Source organism: Zonotrichia albicollis, chromosome 12 (genome assembly GCF_047830755.1).
Source record: "Zonotrichia albicollis isolate bZonAlb1 chromosome 12, bZonAlb1.hap1, whole genome shotgun sequence".
In the NCBI taxonomy this organism is placed as follows: domain Eukaryota; kingdom Metazoa; phylum Chordata; class Aves; order Passeriformes; family Passerellidae; genus Zonotrichia; species Zonotrichia albicollis.
This window is the reverse complement of record NC_133830.1, coordinates 8,622,475-8,639,859: the sequence shown is the minus strand read 5'-3', so window position 1 is coordinate 8,639,859 and position 17,385 is coordinate 8,622,475. Positions and strand designations below refer to the sequence as shown.

General features: G+C 47.6%; 3 protein-coding genes across 12 annotated transcripts in view; 2 read left to right on the top strand and 1 right to left on the bottom strand.

The window, feature by feature from the left end:
* The window catches only part of PXK (PX domain containing serine/threonine kinase like), a 32,389-nt gene extending 29,315 nt beyond the window's left edge, over positions 1 to 3,074 (top strand). For 3 of the 9 annotated variants that reach the window (XM_005488369.2, XM_005488368.2, XM_026794390.2), the window contains exon 18: positions 2,728 to 3,074. In XM_005488369.2, coding sequence (XP_005488426.2) covers positions 2,728 to 2,936 — 209 coding nt within the window. In that variant the 3' untranslated portion in view covers positions 2,937 to 3,074. The remainder of the gene's footprint in view (positions 1 to 2,727) is intronic. The other 6 variants (XR_012582337.1, XR_012582336.1, XM_074550496.1 and 3 more) reach the window with 3 other exon arrangements.
* A 150-nt stretch (positions 3,075 to 3,224) lies between these two features.
* On the bottom strand, positions 3,225 to 8,680 carry PDHB (pyruvate dehydrogenase E1 subunit beta). The gene is made up of 9 exons (XM_074550499.1): positions 8,479 to 8,680; positions 8,232 to 8,339; positions 8,098 to 8,160; positions 7,975 to 8,010; positions 7,604 to 7,889; positions 6,592 to 6,702; positions 5,889 to 5,980; positions 5,280 to 5,421; positions 3,225 to 4,984 (listed from the first exon to the last, which is right to left on the bottom strand). Exons 1-9 carry the CDS (start codon positions 8,614 to 8,616, stop codon positions 4,839 to 4,841), a joined length of 1,122 nt encoding a protein of 373 aa, XP_074406600.1. The 5' UTR covers positions 8,617 to 8,680; the 3' UTR covers positions 3,225 to 4,838.
* A 113-nt stretch (positions 8,681 to 8,793) lies between these two features.
* Positions 8,794 to 16,856, top strand: KCTD6 (potassium channel tetramerization domain containing 6). Of its 2 annotated transcripts, none has more exons than XM_074550500.1 (3): positions 8,794 to 9,060; positions 14,146 to 14,254; positions 15,455 to 16,856. In XM_074550500.1, exons 2-3 carry the CDS (start codon positions 14,228 to 14,230, stop codon positions 16,139 to 16,141), a joined length of 714 nt encoding a protein of 237 aa, XP_074406601.1. In that variant the 5' UTR covers positions 8,794 to 9,060; positions 14,146 to 14,227; the 3' UTR covers positions 16,142 to 16,856. The 2 variants fall into 2 exon arrangements, with proteins under 2 accessions (XP_074406601.1, XP_005488432.1); XM_005488375.4 differs by lacking the exon at positions 8,794 to 9,060 and adding an exon at positions 11,232 to 13,566.
* The last annotated feature ends 529 nt before the right edge of the window (positions 16,857 to 17,385 follow it).

The window sequence follows — 17,385 nt, the reverse complement described above, 5'->3', positions numbered from 1 at the left end:
CAATTTCCTCTGTAGATGTAAATGTGTATGAATGCATGTGTGTGAACTCAGATTTCTTTGCACCACTCGTGTCAAGAAGGGAAGGGCAGCTTGGTGTTGGTTACCTGACTGAAGTGAATGGATTTGAAGATTTTTGAAGATTTCTTAATTAACAGGTTCAATATATAATGCTCATAGCTGGCCAGATGTCATTCTGAACCCTGAGTGTATTTATGTCTCACAGCAGAGCTCAAGTGTAAGGGTGTAATTCTCTGTTAGCAGTCTCCCAAGAGTTCAACTACAGCTCAATTTCAATAATAGTGAGTCCTGAGGAATTTAACGCATTTCCAGGAAGAAAGGTGATCTCTGCCCCTACAACCCTGACTTTGCTACTCTTGTAAAATAACCAGACCAAAATGTGAAGATAGCATGTGGAATATTGGCCTACTAATACTTAGTGATCCAAGCATTTTGTGTCCTTTTTGCCCTCTGTGTGTTGAACATGTGCCTTCTTTCACCACATTACCACTGTATTTGTATTCCCTGCCCACTGCTTTTGTGGTCATTCCCTATTGCATCTTGTACAACTCCTTGCATAGTCTCTTTCAGCCTCACCTTGCAATTCCAGACAAAATCTTGTCTGTTCTCTGCAATTCTTGCATCTCTTTGATGCATTTCTTCTGTGATGAGCTGCTCTTGGTGCTTTCACAGCAGTTTGCATGATCTGTTTGGAGTTAGGTTGGTGCACCAGTCCTGCTCTGACCACTTCAACCACTAAATGAGTTCTTGGACTGCTCTTGGTCTTATTCTTCCTTTGGACAAGTGCCAAGTTTTTCTTTCCTGGCATCCATCCACAAGAGAAACAGGACTCTAGTGCTGGGAATGTTTAGTCAGTATTTCTAACAGTAAATTGATGTACATCTTTGGCAAGTGTAAAAAGCAGATTTGTGTAAGTTAGAAGGCCCACTATGCAATTTATTTCAGCTTGTGCTGCCATCCTGTGAAGTTTTGGTTACCTCAGAAAGCAGTTGATTCACATACAACAGGCAGGTTAAATTGTTTCAGTTGATCTCTGGTGTTTCTATTAGGACTTGAGTATTTCCTCTGGAAGGGAAGAGAGTGAAGATGAGCTCAATGTGTACTTCAATGCTTTGTTTTCACAGAAGGCTTTTGTGCCAATGAGAATTTCTCCTGCAGAGCTGGAAGTGCTACAGTCACAGCACACATTAATGTACACTGCCAAAATTGGATGCTTTATGTGAATACTCTGCATTTTGAGCTTGCTGTCATATGGGAAAAGTCTTTCTTCAAAGACTGGTACAGATAGAAAATGAGGGAGTTTTGAATTATGTCTTTCATCTAGTATAACTGCTTGTTTTAATAACAGCAGTTCTGTTTTTACTGTTGCTTGTTAGTCTAAAAACAATTGTTGATGAGGAATTGACAGACAAATGGAGCACAGAGAACTTTTGTCTGCTTTTTTTCTGTAGCTGAGCTTTATCCTTCATCAAATCCCTTTTGAGTCTGAGTGGCATAATGTTACATAATTACTTGATATTTGCTCACTTCTACTTGATATTTGTTCACTTCAGGGACAACAGTCTCTTGGTTGCCTTCATGTTGTTTTCCTTGCCCAGTATCACAGTTCTTGCACTTTCCAGCATATTCCTCTTTGTAGGTCAGAGCTACTGGAAGCAAGTGTTACTAGGTGCCATTTGTCTCTTCAGTCTTCCTATGGCATAAGTCATGATCTAGATTAGAGTTCAAATTCGCTGCTGAGCAGTACCAGGATATTAATCTTTATGTCCCTACTCCTTCCAGAACATGGGACAAGATGGCCCATTGTTATTTGACTGGTGTAGCAGTGGTGTAGCAGCAGGGCTGCACAGGATCATGGTGTTGGGAGAGTGCCTGGGGTAATGAGGGAATCCACTTGCCTGGCTCTGGAGTGCCAGGAACAGCTCCCTGCAGGCCTCACTGCTGGGGCAGCTGCACGTTCCACTGGGGGCTTTGGCTCCCCCGGCAGTCAGGACGTGCAGGCTGAGGTTGGATGAGAAGCAGAAAGTGGATGTGGCAGGGACAGAGTACAAAGGTGGGAACAGGAGAGGCAGGCTGGAGGTGTGTGTGACAGTGTTGTGATTCATTCAGTCTGTCAAAACAACCATGTGTTACAACATATTTGGAGAAAGTCAAACAGAACTTTGGAAGTGTAAAACACTTCCAGAAAACTCTATCTGCAGTTAGTACTCTAAAAATGAGGTATAATCTGGCCAAGCGAAATGGTCATCACGGATATTACAGGGATGTGGTTCTTCATTCATAGGATTGTAAAGTGAGTTATGTAAGTAAGAACAGGAATTAAAATTTGCTTCCAGCCCTTGTTGCTGTTCATGTCCCACAGAACATGAACAGCCTCACTAGGGACAAGTAGGAGCAGCTGAAACTGGGAAATCCCGTTCAGTGATCCCTGTTTTCCTTGGTGCAAGATCACACATGAGTCATGTTTTGCATCTGAGTCCTGAGGCCCTTCAGACTTCATTTCAGAGGTGTCTCAGATGCCATGACATCTCACCTGCAGATAGAGGGATTGGATCACTTTGGCATTTTCCATCTGTTCTGTTCTTCACACTCACTGGCATTCGAGGGATGACGGGACTGGTGCAGGACTGAGCAAGTCCAGCCACGCAGCCCCTGGGGCAGGACCTGCCTGGCATAACCAAACTCCACCTTCTCTCCCGAATGTCCCAGGAGCATCGTCCATCCCGCCAGCCCCGCCGCCGCCGCCCCCGCCGCCAGCAGCTCCGCCCCCGGGCTCAGAGGGGAGCGCGGAGGCGCCCCCGGCCCGGCCCGAGGTCAGCGCCAGCCGAGGAGCCCTGCTCAGCTCCATCCAGAACTTCCAGAAAGGAACCCTGAAGAAAACACAGACATGCGACCACAGCGCCCCCAGGATCAGCTGAGGCCGCCGGTCACGGCAGGATTCAATTCCCTGTCCCCTCCTGAGCAGCACCAGCAGTGCAGCTCCCCTCGCCCCGGTTCCAGCACTGCCTGCCCGGGCTGCTGTGCCCTGCCGGGATGGGCACTCCGGTCTTTACTTGGCTGCAGGAACTGGGCGCTACAGCTACAGCTGCAGGGGAACAGCAACTCCTCTGTAGCTGAACAAAAAATCTGAAATAGGAATGACCTTGATGATGGTAAATTAATGCATTTTTCCTAGCTCCATTCCACCCCATTTTTCAAATTACAGGAATGTAGTTTTAGTCTGCTCAGTTTTTCAACTCTTTTCACGCACTTGTAACTCATCTTAATTCTTGCTGCATGGAGTCAACAATCTTTTACATAATCCAACCCTTGAAACATACTGCACAGGTGAGGGAACTGGAGAATTAAATCTTATTCCCACCATGTTTTGCTGGTGGAGTTAAAATGCTGTCTCATGAAGCTTGTTTAAATGGACATCCTACCTGCAACTCTAGGGGAAAGTGTTTTTAAATGAGGAAGCAGTTGAAGTGTGAGGTTATAGGGCACTGGGATGTTTTTGTTGATTTAATTAAATGAAAAGTTACTTCAAGTTAATTCTATCATTTAAACTTTATTGCAAGATCCTTTTTGATTTAAAACCTTAAACAAATTGCACTTTAAAGGATTATAGATAATCCATTTTTTTAAATTCAAGTACATCAGTGTTTGTTACTATGCAGAGAATGTCTGTACAAAGTTTCATGTAACCTGTGATATTCATTTTTATTAAAATGTTAATGGAATTCCTTCAGCAGCATGTGGTGGGTATGTTCCAGTGGGATTCAACCTCCAAGCCAGACCTCCCAAGAACTGAGCAGCACCTCTGCTACAGGAAATACCCTGGGGAGTGTTCCTGGCTCTGCAGAAACAGGACCCAACTCTTCTGCCTGCTCACAGAAGATCCTCTCCCCCACTGAGCCGAGGGGCAGAGCAGCCCCTGCTGCACAGGCCCCTCCAGGCAGCTTTCCCTCTGTACCAGGAGCTGCTGAGGGAGGCCTGGCAGAGCTCCCTGGCATCTCCAAAGGCTGCTCTGAATGTGTCCCAGCTCTTCATACACACTCCACAGACCTGCTGCTTGGGCTCAGTGCAGCTGGATAAACTCATTTTGCATTGCAAGAGCTATAGGAAGAGTGTGCTGCTGTCAGCCCAGGTGAGGAGTTTAAAAAAAAAAGAAACCACAAAAAACTTGAATAGTAAAAGCAAAGCATCTGGGCATTTTTTTAATCACTATGTGGCAGGTAGTAAAGAAAAATTGGGTATTGTTTCCCATCACATCGTGGAAAGGTTCAGGATCTTTATTTGAGCTCTTGTACAGAAGCCTTTCTGCATGTGCAGAGTGCTCTTCAAAGCAGACACAGCCAGCATCTCCTAACCCAGCCCTGGGCTGCCACAGCCTCTGCTGCACTGAGGGCTGGGCTCCAGTGATCAGCCTGATCATGGCTCTCCAATGAGCCCTGCAACCACAGGCTCCTGCAGCTGTGCAGCATTCAAGGCCTGCTCCTGCCCTCGCTCACTGCTGCAGCAGCTCCAACACAGCTCCTCTGGCACTTACAAGCCAAGCAAAAGCAGAGGATTTCCCCTCATGCTGAGTTTACAACAGGGTTTCTCCACAAACAGCAGCACTGAGCCAGCTGTACTGTTGAACAAACAAGCATTACCACATGGTTGCAGACAGAAAGTGTGGCTTGGGGGGGTAACCCCATATAAATATTTTGGGAGATCACTATACTTTCCCCACTGTACAAAAGATCATGGAGCTTATACAACAGATATTATGCATACAACATGCCCAACACCAAGAATGCCTTGTAGAGCGGGATTTTAAAACATCTATTTACAACTTATATGTTCAAAGTTTTTTTCACTGCAAATACTATATCCTTCACTTGAGGTATGCTGTTATCCTCTAAGATTTTTGCATAAGGCATGGGGACATCAGCACCGGTGACACGCACAGCTGGAGCATCCAGGTAGTTAAAGGCAGGCCCTGAAACAGAAGACAGTGTCAGGTTGCCAAGTACTATGCTTTTATCTTGATTCAATTGCTGAATCTTACTCTATTTATAAACAATTTTGTTCCTGTAGCTCTAATACTCCAGAAAGCAGTGTTCTGGCTTGTGTTCATGCACTCTGGGGTTTGGTCACCCACCCTGTGAAAATCTCCAGAGTAAGACAGCTCCACTCCCCTGATGTAACCTCTAACTCTGCTTTTGCCTGGCTTCATCAAGAATAATCAGCATTTAGAGTAGGGAATGAGATCAGTGTGCTGTGAAACTCAGTACCTTCCATGATCCTGGCACAGATTTCAGCTCCAACTCCAAACTGGGGCCAACCTCCTTCTACAGTGACCAGATGGTTTGTCTTGACCACGCTGGCTTCCACCGTCTCTATGTCCATCGGCCGAATGGTTCGCAGGTTTATCACCTGGGGAAAGGGAGGGTGTGAGCCTGGCAGTGCCCTGAGCCTGAGCTGTGCCCTGAGCCTGAGCTGTGCTCTGAGAGCTGGAGCTGTGCTCTGAGCCCGAGAGCTGTGCCCTGTGCCCGTGCCCTGAGCCTGAGATCTGTGCCCTCAGTGTGTGCCCTGAGCTGTGCTCTGAGAGCTGTGCCCTGAGTGTGTGCCCCGAGCCTGAGAGCTGTGCCCTGAGCCTGTCACTCACCACTGCCTGGGTACAGGTACAGGGCCCTTCAGCACTTCCAGCTCTTCTGACTCCAAAGATAAGACTTAATAATTAATTTCTAACTCAGAAACGTGAACAGCACATGCTGTTAGGGCACTTGCAAGTATTAAGACTGTTGTAGGTAATACACTGAAGTTTTGCAGAACTTGAACAAGTAGATGCTACTTTTTCCCCTACTTTAGAGAAAGAGAAAAGTAACCCAAACCTCACCCACCTCACACTCTACACCTTCTTTAGAAAGTACAGCAGCTGCTTCCAAACAATGGCCAACAGGTCTTGAGTGTGCCACTAATGTAACATGAGTTCCTACAACAGAAACAAGAGTAAGAAAAAGCCTCTTGAGATTTAAAGCTTTTTTCTAGACCTCAGGTTCCTTTCAAGGTAGTATTAGGATTCACTTGTAAATTTTAGGTTCTTAGATTTATTTGAAATACTGAGCCCAGGCATAGTATGAAGAGAGGAAGGACCACGTTAAGATACAAATTTTGCCCTTGAATTCAGGGAACTGGAGAGGTATTTAAAAGAGTTTTCATATTATCGTATTCAAATATTCCTATAATTCAGAGGTAAATTATGAAAAAGTGGGCAGAAACACTACAGTGATCTTTTTTTGCATTTTTGACCAAAATCACATACTTAGGTGAGGAAAAAGCAGTTTCAGCCATCACCTACCCAATCTGTACTACAGAACAAATCCTTTATGGAATCCTTTGGAAGGGTATAGTCTAAGCTGAGATATGGACAATCAGGTCATATTTCCTTGTAAGGGCAACAGAACATGAAACCACAACAGTGGATAAAAGAACATTTGAATACTTAACATTTGAAATACTTCTCTGTACCCTGAATAGATGAGAGGTTAAGAAAAGGCTCCAAGCATGTCAATTAATAAGGAAACAAATGCATTCTCAGCTTACCTTGCTTTTCTATTTTAGCTTTCCCAATGGGAACAACAAACTCCTTTGACTGTGCCTGTTCAGACATTTCAAAGGGAACACCATAGAGTAATTCACTTTCCAGCATCACAACTAGAAGGAAACAGACTTGGGTTAGTGTGCACAGCTGCAGGCACAGGCCTGCACTGACCATTAACAGTGCTGCAGCTCAAGACAGCAAACCCACCCAGGCAACAAGGGAGTGAGAACTGTTTGCAGAAGGAATTAAAAAAAAAAGAGTAAATCTAAGTTTTTCCTTCAATAATGAATTATTTAAAAAACTTCTACAACTACTCTGCAATGAGGTGAGCCATTTTACTTTTGGTACATGACAGCACAATCACTAGTTTTAGAAAGGTCTCATATTTTTAATTACTGTTTGTGAAAAAATAAAGTCAAAGGTTGCCCTGCTCTTGAATAAGGACATTCTGAATTTATAATTTGAATTTCATGATCTGTAAAATGGAGTTACATAGGCACCATAAATGCAGGAATGTAATGTAATATAATAATTCTCCTAACTCATCTTCACCCTTTTTAACCCCTTTGTGACAGATTTGCAAATACTCCCAGGTTTCCAGGCTGATACCAAATTAGCACTAAAACTGAGCACCTGGCAGCAGCACAAAATCAGTCTGCTGTTAGCATGGCAGGGCACTGTTATGTGGCAGCTAGTAAGAAAAAATCAGGTATTGTTTCCCATCACATAGTGAAAAGGTTCAGGATTATTTCAGCTCTTTTACAGAAGCCTTTCTGCACGCTCAGAGTGCTCTCCAAACCAGACACAGCCAACATCCCTTAACCCAGCCCAGGCCTGTGTCAGCCTCTCCTCAGAGCGAAAGATAAAAGCACAAATCCCTCTGTGTCTTTTTACATACCCTAAAACTGCAGTAAGCCAACCTTGAGTGCTCCAGGGTTTAACCAATCTTTGTTTTGTGGGTAAAACCAGCCATTCCTCCAGTGGGAGGTACTGCTATGAGCTGCTCGTGCCCACCTGGATTGTCATCCCGGATGGATGCTTTCAGCAGCCCTTTGGCATCCTCGGAGCTCCAGGGGCTGACGACTTTGAGGCCGGGGCAGTGGCCGTACCAGGCGGCGAAGCACTGCGAGTGCTGCGCGGCCACGCCCGCCGAGGCGCCGTTGGGGCCGCGGAACACGATGGGCACGGCGATGGAGCCGGCAGACATGTAACAGGTCTTGGCAGCAGAGTTGATCACCTGATCGATCGCTTGCATCGAGAAGTTGAACGTCATGAATTCGCACACCGGTCTCAACCCTGCCTATTAAGTGCATTGAAATGTGGGTTTTGACATAAAAACGGTTCAATTTTTAAAACCAGAAGTAGAGGAATGCAAATGTACAAACCATAGCAGCACCGACAGCGATTCCTGCAAAGCCCATCTGAAAGAGAAGGAAACCAAGGGATAAGGACCAGGGAGCAGCTGATGGAGGGATGGATCACCAGGGTAGGAGAGAAGGCAGCCTCACCTCAGATATCGGGGTGTCGATCACCCTTTTGTCCCCGTACTTCTTCCAGAGACCCCTGGAGATCTGCAGGGTAGGAGCACGGAGTCAGGGCCCGCCTGAAGTCCCTTCCCGGGCCGCCAGCGTCTCCCACATACCTTGTAGGCGCCATCGTACTGTGCCACCTCCTCGCCCAGCAGGAAGACGCGCTCGTCCCGCTCCAGCTCCTCATCCAGCGCCTGGTTCAGCGCGTCCCGCACCGTCACCTGCGAGACAGCGGCGAGCGGGCTGAGCGGGGACCGGCTCCTCACACGCCGGAGTCACCTCAGCCCGGCGGCACAGTCACCTCAACGCCCGCCCGCCCGGGGCCGGACCCTTCCCTGAGGGGGCAGCCCTCCCCGCTACCTGTATGGCGGCGGGCGCGGACAGGCGGAGGCCCCTGCGCTGCTGCAGCCGCTGCAGCGGGGCCCGGGGGCCGCTGCCGTGCGGGACGAGGCGGGCGCCCAGCGCCAGGTGCCGCAGGGCCGCCGCAGCCGCCGCCATCTTGCCCGTGTCCTCTCGCCCTGGGCCGCCCGGCCCCGCCTCCCCGCGGCTCTCGCGAGAGGTTCCGCGGCGCGCGGGCGGCGGCGAGGAGCGCGCGGCTTTCTTGCGCCACTTCCGGCACCGGCGCCGTGCGGGGACCCCCGCGGGGCCGCGCGTGGCGCGCGCCCGAACGCCCCGCCCGCGGCCCCGGCCGGGCGCGCGCAGCCCCGCGGGGACGCGCCCGCGGGGGCGGGCCGGAACCGCCGGGCGGCCCCTGGGCGGCGGGAACGCGCGTCCCGGGCGCGCCCGTCCGCCCCGCCCCGTCACCGACCGCCGGGGCGGGGCCCGCCGGGACACTCCCCCGCGCCGTCCCCGCCCGCGCCGGCGGCTCCGCTCCGGGCTCGGGCACGGTCCCCGCCGCCGCTGCTGCCGCCGGGCTCCGCCTCAGCGCCGAGAGCTGCACCCGTGAGTGCCGGGGCGGGCGGGGGGCGCGGGGCCGGGCCCGGGGCTGCCCCGGCTCGGGGGGCGGTGCGGGGCGGGGGCCGCGGCCGCGGAGGGCAGCGCGTCACGGCGGGAGCGGGGCAGGTGCCGGTGCCGTGCCGGGCTCCTGGGGCCGTGCCCGGCCGGGCACCGAGAGCAGAGGCCCCGAGTTGGCGTGGGGATGGGACCGGGGGGGTGTTACGGGTCCCGTTCCCGGTCGGACGCGTGGGATGCCCGGTAGGTGCCGGCGCTGAGCCCTGGCAGGGAGGCTCCGGACCGGGGCTTTGCTCGGTACCGGGAGGGGAGCGGGTCCCGCTTCCCCCGCGGGAGAGGAGCAGCGCTGGGGCTCCGTTCTGGGCGGGGGTCAGGCCGTGGGCTCGCGGGTCACTTGCGGGGAGAGGCACAAGGGGTTAATCCCCAGCATCTTTGCTGAATCACGGTGATCCGGGGGAGAGTTCTTCTACCACCGTCTCGTTGGCTCTGCTGGGATGGAAACGGGCACTTCCCGGCTCCTGCTGCAGCCCTGGACCCCGCTCTGCGCTCCCTGGGGGGATTTCTGTCCCGTGTGGCTGTCACTCCTTGGTCCGTGTGCGTGCCAAGCCCCAGCTGTGTGCAGGGATGCTCCGTGTGTCTGACACCTGCCCCCCGCCAGAACTGTTCAGAGACATGTTCAGTTTCCTCAATGGAAAAGCACTGGTTAATATCACAGAAACAAAGTACATGGATAAACCCCAATTATTATCACAGGTCCTGGAAGCCTCAGTGCCCTGGGTTGTTTCCGCAGGACCAGGCTGCATGTGAGAGTCCTCCTTTGGGTCTCTTATAGGAGGACCAAAGTCGTACTGGGATGTGGGCTCTTCCAACAAGAAGCAATTGAAATACAGGTTTGGAATCAGGGCTTAAAACAGGATGTCATAGAGCTCCTTGGGGAAGGGATGGAAACTTTAGGAGCTTGGAATTTATAATGAAGCAATTAAACATAAAGGAGTGAAAATGTTGAGTGGCTAGCATGAGCGTTTTTCCGTCCTGCCTGAGGTAAAGACTGAGTATTAGTATAGAACAACCCAAGAAAAGCAAAAGCTAAGTTAACTTCTAATAAACTGCATTAGTCATGATAAACTTGACATGTGTAGAAGGCAGTAGGTGCTTTCTTTAGTGAAGCTGATCTGCCAGAAGATTTGGTAACTGGTTGTTTTGAGAAGGTTCCTCCTCCTCACTCCCCTGGTTGGGGTGGCACAGAGCTGGGGCTCAGGGGGGGCTCTGCAGACCATCAGCTCACTGTAGTTTGGTGGAGAGCAGTGAGCACCAGTGCTGCTCTGTTTGTCAGTTCAGGTGAGTCACCAGTAATTTACAGTAAGAACTTGCCTTTCAAATTTTCTGACTGCCTGGGAAAAAGAGAGGTTGTCCCTGTACAGCATAACTGTGCTGGTGGATGGAGTTCCTTCTCATCTTGTGAGATCTAAGTGTGAGAGACAGGGAGCTCACAAAGGGGGTGAGTAGCTGAAATGCCAAGGGTATGTCAGAGTCTTACCTTGTTTTTTTTCATTTTTTAAGTTGCCATTGCTTAGAATTCCTTCCATCTCTCTATTAACATAGGAATCAAAAGTAACTCTTGAGGTTAAACAGCCTGTGCTGTAATATTGATACCAAACTGCCCATGAAAGATTATTGCCAGGAGTAAATCCCTTAATTCTTATTTGAAAAACTAGGTGAGGAACATTCAGAGCAAATCAGGTGGTCTGTGCCTCTTGACTTACAACATCTTGGTGTATTTCTGCTCCTCCTTTGAGTAACTGCATGTTGCACCATTGCAGGGCTCTCTCCAGGAGTGGCGGGAGCCTGTAGTGCCAGCAGTGTGGATGAATGCCTGGCAGGGCTGCTGGCATCCCTGGCCTGAGTGTGTGTGTCTGTGTGTCTGTCTGTGTGTGTGTTTTCACAGGTGCAGACGTTCATCTGACTCTTAAATGCTTTCTTTGAATTTCAGCTTGCAAACTGGTTTGCAGCTGTGTTCTGGGAGAAGCCCTGCTGGAGTTAGTGGCACTACCGGTTGCAGCAGTGCTGCTGATAAACAGCCCTGTAATCCTCTGAGTCATAACAAATGAAATAAGAGCGAGCATTTTATAAATGCAGGTATCCAGTTTGGTGTGTCGAGTGTAAAGTGATGACCTGAGTGCTTTTCTTGCTTCTCACTGTGCCATTCCAGCTGTGGCTGTGCTGGGCTGTGGCAGCAGCCCCAGTGACCGTGTCCCTGCTGTGTGTCCCCTCCCTGCAGGCACAGCAGTGTCACCACAGCAGGACTGTGGTCTGACACCGTCCCTGCACTTCTGCTCCCACCAGAGAGGGACATCCCGTTTGGCTGAACTGTGTCAGCAATTTGTCTGACTGAATTTCACTTCAAATATTCTTCTGTGGTTATCAAATGTAGGCTGCCTTGGGATATGGCTGTGTGTCATCTGTAATTTGCTGTCTGGACAGGAGTGGCTGTGTTGGCAAGCTTGTCCCTGCGTGCAGTCCATTGGTGTGTGACACAAGGACAGAGCTGGCTGGAGGCTGCCTGTGCTGGGGGTGGATGGAGTGTCTGCCCACCCCCTGGTGATCACTGTGTCCCGTTCAGGATGATTTAAAGCATCATTGAAAGGGCACATGTCATGAAGGGTGTCCATCCTCAGCCTTGCTGTGGTGTGGTTGGTGAGTCCTTAGCTCAGGTGGTACCCAAACTTTCACCTGTGAAGTTGTCTGTAAATTCAGAGCTCCCAGGCTGATGAGGGAGGCAGTGAAGAGTTGGGATCACTCTCAGGCTTTTTAGGATGGGCTCCTGGTATCTCCTTTTGTGTGGCACATCTCACTGCAGCACTGGTTTGCCAGCGAGGTCTGTGTGTGCCTTGTGGCTCTGGGTCCTTACACAAAGGTCACAGAGATTTCTCCATGCCCCTTCTATGTTTAGGGTTAGGTTTGTTCCAGATAATTGCTCTTGTAAATTTTTCACTCTGGTGTTACACAGCAGTGCTGTGATCAAAGATTAAATCATGCCTTTGCACCGGCTTGCAGTGTCATCTCTTTCTTTCCCTGATGAAGTCTTGATTCATCTGTACTGGACTTACATGCTGACCAAAATAGCATCATATTCCCTAGTTAAAATAACTGATGGACATCTCTGCCTTTGAAATATTCTGGATGTCTAATTTGAGTTAATTTTATTAAGACTGCAGATCTCTTCTGTCATGATTACTGGAGAGGTTTTTGTCTGGCTGCATCACTTCACTTTCAAGTGGGTATCAGAAATCTGTACCAGTCTCATATGATTTTAATGCCTCTGCATGTTATCCTCATCTTGTACTTGAGCAGAATAACACCTTCAGGTGCTAGAATTTAAAAGGTCTGGTCTGTTGCTCAAAGTGTACAAACTGTACTTGAGTGACAATTAAAAAAAAAAACTGCAAAAACCAAAACCAAACCAAACAACCCCCCCAAGCAAACAAACAAACAAAACCCCAAACCCAAAATCCCCCCAAAAAAACAAAACAAAATGAAACAAAAAAACAAACAGCAAAACCCTGAAAGAACTGAGTTCTTGATTTGTGAGCAGTTAAAAAAATAATTAGAGATGTTGGCAAAAGAGCTGGTGTTCCAGGTTTATCTGCTGCTGGGGGATGTGCTTTAATGTCCTCTCTTGAGGCATACTCTGTCTCTAATTTGTAAAAATAGGATCCTGGTATGACTTGTTCTGTATCTTAGTATTCCTTAGTCTTCTGTTGTCTGACCTCACTATTTTCATATACTGAGTTTGTTTTTTTTACTCTTTAATCCACCTGAGATGTAGCTGGGGCTGTGCTTGTGCTGCTGGGTCCCCAGGACCTGCTGGCACTGTTTTGCCCAGGCTGTGGATTTGGGCAGGGCAGCAGGGCACAGAGAGGTGGGGTGTGCTGCCTTGTTCTGTGGTGAGTGAAGCCCACCTCATTTCCTAGGCATGAGAAGGGCAAGGTATCTTTATTTGGTTGGGAATTAACTGTGAACAATGAGTAGTTCTGCAGCTGGCTTGGCTAAATCTTTGTGCTGCCTTTAGCTGGGTGGCTGCGTGTTGAAGTTTGTTAGTAAAGAGGATGGGACCAGAAGTCTTGGGAACTGTGTGGTCTTTTTAAGATGTAAAAATAAACAAAGCTGAGAAGCTGTACCCTACTTAAAACAGGCTGACCTAAATTTTCAGCAGTTCTAGCAGAGAGGCAGCTCTGGGCAGGATAAAGGCTGGCTGATGACTGGCTTCCCTGTCCTTCCATCGCTTGACAAGGTTGACAGGCCACCTTCCTGAGCTGCACAGCCTGGCTGGGGATTTGCCTTGTGCTCCTGTGGACAGTCTCCTTGTTATGCAAGTCAACAGTTCAGCATCTTCTGGGAAGTCACAGCATGAATCTCTTCTCAAATTGCTTTTGTTGGAGTGTGTTGACAGCATGTTAGATGTCCTCTGGCTTGTCCCTACAGAGATTGCTTTTGAGAGTAGGTGTCTGGGAAGTCCTTTCATACTCTTTGTCTGTAGATTAATGTTCTTGCTATCAGTTGCAGTTCTCCACTACTGAATTATTAATTCTGCAGTGAGGGTTTTTTTATTCAAGTGTTTCATGCTTGATTTATTTTTCTGAGCAGTTTGAAACTGGAGCATGGGAATGTTGACTAATATTAACAGATCACATGTGTGACCTCAGAGGTGGCTAAATAAACTTTTTTAATTGGGAAAATGACATCTGTCTTTCAAAGTACTCACAGTTTCCCAGGTGAAAGGTTGCTTGTGAACATGTATTGCCCTCAGAGGCACATTGCTTGTTATTCAAGAAACCTGGGATGTTCAGGCAACTGGTGGAGTGGCTGTGTGTGCTCCAGAGGCAGTCCTGTGGGTAATGTGATGGGAGAAGGAGGGAAAGGAGGGTTTGCAGATTCTCCTGCTAATGTGACTTTGTAGCTGAATGCTTTCCTGGCAGAGAGCCTGCCTTTGATTGGAAAGCATTCCCCTTGGTGTTCTTGTAGGTACTGATGGTCTGCCATGTTTTGTTCTGTGTTTGTGTGTGCTTTTTCCTGCAGGGAGATAAGAGGAGAGGAATTGTGTATCCTTTCAGCAGCCTCCTGTTAAACTTGGAATCCCACAGCTCAAGCACGTGAACAGATGGATAATGGAGACTGGGGATATATGGTGAGTGCAGGTGTGCACTGTGCACCTCGCTGGGCTTCCAGGGTCTTGCAGCCACAGTCCTTCCAGATCTGCCTTCATAGATCCAGAGCTTCAATCACAAAAGAAGGGAAATGATGCCTGTTAGAACAGCTGTACAACAGCTTACACACCTTCCCTGGAGTGCTGAACAGCTCCTGTGCACTTTGTGGGGAGTGCCCAGGTTCACATTTGCTGGGCACAATCAGCCAGGACTGAACTGATGCCTTGAGCTCACTGTTATAATTTTCCTAACACAAAAGCTGAAAATAGTTTATGCTTTTTGCTTATTATTTTAAGGATGTCTGTCATTTTATTTATCGAGAAAAGCATTTTTCCTTGTAAACCTTGTCTCAAACTAGACAAGCACATCTTATTTTCCTCCCCTTCTCATTCTGCTGCCATGCATATGTCTCTTTTCTCTGGCTGGCTGCAGTCCTGGTTGTTAGAGTTGATGGCCAGATGGGATTTATGTTCCTTTCTCTCTTGCTTCCTCATGTGCTATCTGGAATCTGATGCAGACTGGTTTGTGCTCTGCTCTCCACTTCTATGCAGCATGCTAATTTGTTAATAAATATTTCTTTTTGGAGTTAAAAGCTGAAAGTTTTTTTTCTCCTTGCCTGTTTAATGAAGCCTCTGAGTCAAAGTGTGGATTATTTTGATAGTGAGCTCTTGGTCCTATGTTTAAACCTGCATTGTCTTCCTCTTTTGAGGGATAAAAAGAGGCTTAACGTTTGTTTGGCTGATTTTTTTCTTTCCTTTTTTTTTTTTGGTTTTGTTCTAGAATGAGAGACAGCTTGTGAAAGTAAGGAACATTGCTGGGCCTCATTCTGACTAACTTGTTCTTCAGGAAATTTCTCTGTTCTCATTTCCCCATCTGTAGAATAGGAAAAAACTTGCTGCCTGAATGCTAAACTTGATCCTGCAACAGTAGCTCAGTTGTTAAAATTTCTAAAGCATTGTGGAAATGTGCATTCTGCATGCTAAGTATCATCCTGTCGAGTTGCCAGTTGTGCCTTGTTGCTAGGTGCCTTGGATTTGTTCAGGTTTGAGCAGCCCTTAGAGGCACTGAACAGGAGAAGTGTGATTCTCCCAGTTTTCCAGCAGTATTTGCTCTGTGTGTCAGCAAGGTGATCGAATCTTCTTGTTGGGGCTTGATAAACTCTGCAATTTCTCTCTTTCTAGATGACTGATCCAGTCACGCTAAATGTGGGTGGACACATGTACACGACCTCCCTCACAACTCTAACGAGATATCCTGACTCAATGCTCGGGGCCATGTTCAGGGGAGACTTCCCCACTGCCAGGGACTCTCAGGGCAATTACTTTATTGACAGAGATGGACCACTTTTCCGTTATGTTCTTAACTTTTTAAGGACCTCAGAGCTCACTTTGCCACTGGACTTCAAGGAGTTTGACCTGCTCCGGAAGGAAGCAGACTTCTATCAGATTGAGCCCTTGATCCAGTGTCTCAATGACCCCAAGCCGCTGTATCCTGTGGATACCTTTGAGGAGGTGGTGGAGCTGTCCAGCACCCGCAAGCTTTCCAAGTACTCCAACCCGGTGGCTGTGATCATCACGCAGCTCACCATCACCACCAAGGTCCACGCGCTGCTGGAAGGCATTTCAAACCACTTCACCAAGTGGAACAAGCACATGATGGACACCAGGGACTGCCAGGTGTCCTTCACCTTCGGGCCGTGCGATTACCACCAGGAAGTGTCGCTGCGCGTGCACCTCATGGAGTACATCACCAAGCAGGGCTTCACCATCAGGAACACCCGCGTGCACCACATGAGCGAGCGTGCCAACGAGAACACAGTGGAGCACAACTGGACTTTCTGCAGACTGGCACGGAAAACAGATGACTGATTCTGACTCCACAGGAGCCACTTCAGTGATTAGCAACTTCATTGGACAGTGAACCCAAGAAGTCTGGATTTTGACTAAAGCAACAATATGGGCTTTTTTTATACGACTATTTATTGTTTATCAGTGAGGACTGGAGGAGTTTCATTCTCTAGCAGCTCTGTTCTTTTGTCCAGTTCAGAAAAAAAACCGTGCATGTGCCTGTTCAGTCAAGACACCTTTTTGTTTGAAAGAGGGAGTCCGAAGAATCAGTACAATAGGGTATTTTGTGTCATTAACACAATTCTCTGACTCGACTCAAAGTGCTAAAATTACCTCTTGTTTAAATGGTTTCTAATCCATCTAATGCTATGACACTGAGAGCAAGAAACAAAAAAGATTTTAAAATGCAGTTTGGGGAGAAGCTGCTATTGTGTAGACTAATTTAGTTTCTAAATCAATAAACAGTATTGTAATATTCTAGGAAAACAAATCCCACCCTTTAAAAGTACTTGATAAGTACAGTTTCTTACAGTTATGACAACTGTTTCTTTCTATGCATATAAATCAAGCAACCAAATATTATCTGTAGCCATGGAAATGTGATTACAAATATTTATATTGGATTCTAAATGCAAAATGTCCCTGTGGTAGAATTCATATTTTTAATGCCTGGTGCAATATTATTCCCAAGTGTAATGCCTGCCAGAAGAAGCTAATAAAAATGTGAAATACAGAATACTGTTTTGTATTTTCTTTTTGTCTTTTAGAATTCTCATACTTAAAAAATCCAAACCCAACCAAACAAAAAACCTCCCACCCAAATCCTGATTTTTTGTGCTGTGGAGTAGTTGGGGTGTTCTGGTAGGGCCCTCAATTCTTCCACTAATGATGTAACTTGTTCCTTTTTATGGAATTAGTTGATTATGTTAATGAGTTGATTCAAATGTCTTCATTAGACACAAGACAAAGCTTGTGTTCTGAAAATTGCTTTAGATTGATAGAAAGATGGCAAATACTTGTACTGGCTAAAGGGATAGGGATGGAGGGAACACAGAGCATAATACTTGTAGCTGCTAACAGAGTTGCCTGGTTTGTCAGCACTTTGTGTAGTGACTTTATAAATAAATTCTTACTGAAGAATGCTTTTTCTAGTGATGTTCAAGTCACAGCACTCAAATTCTGTGGCTTAACTAATTTTCAAACAGACATTTCTACTTATCCTGGTCCCTTTGTCTTAGTAATTAATAGAATTTCTGGTTATGATC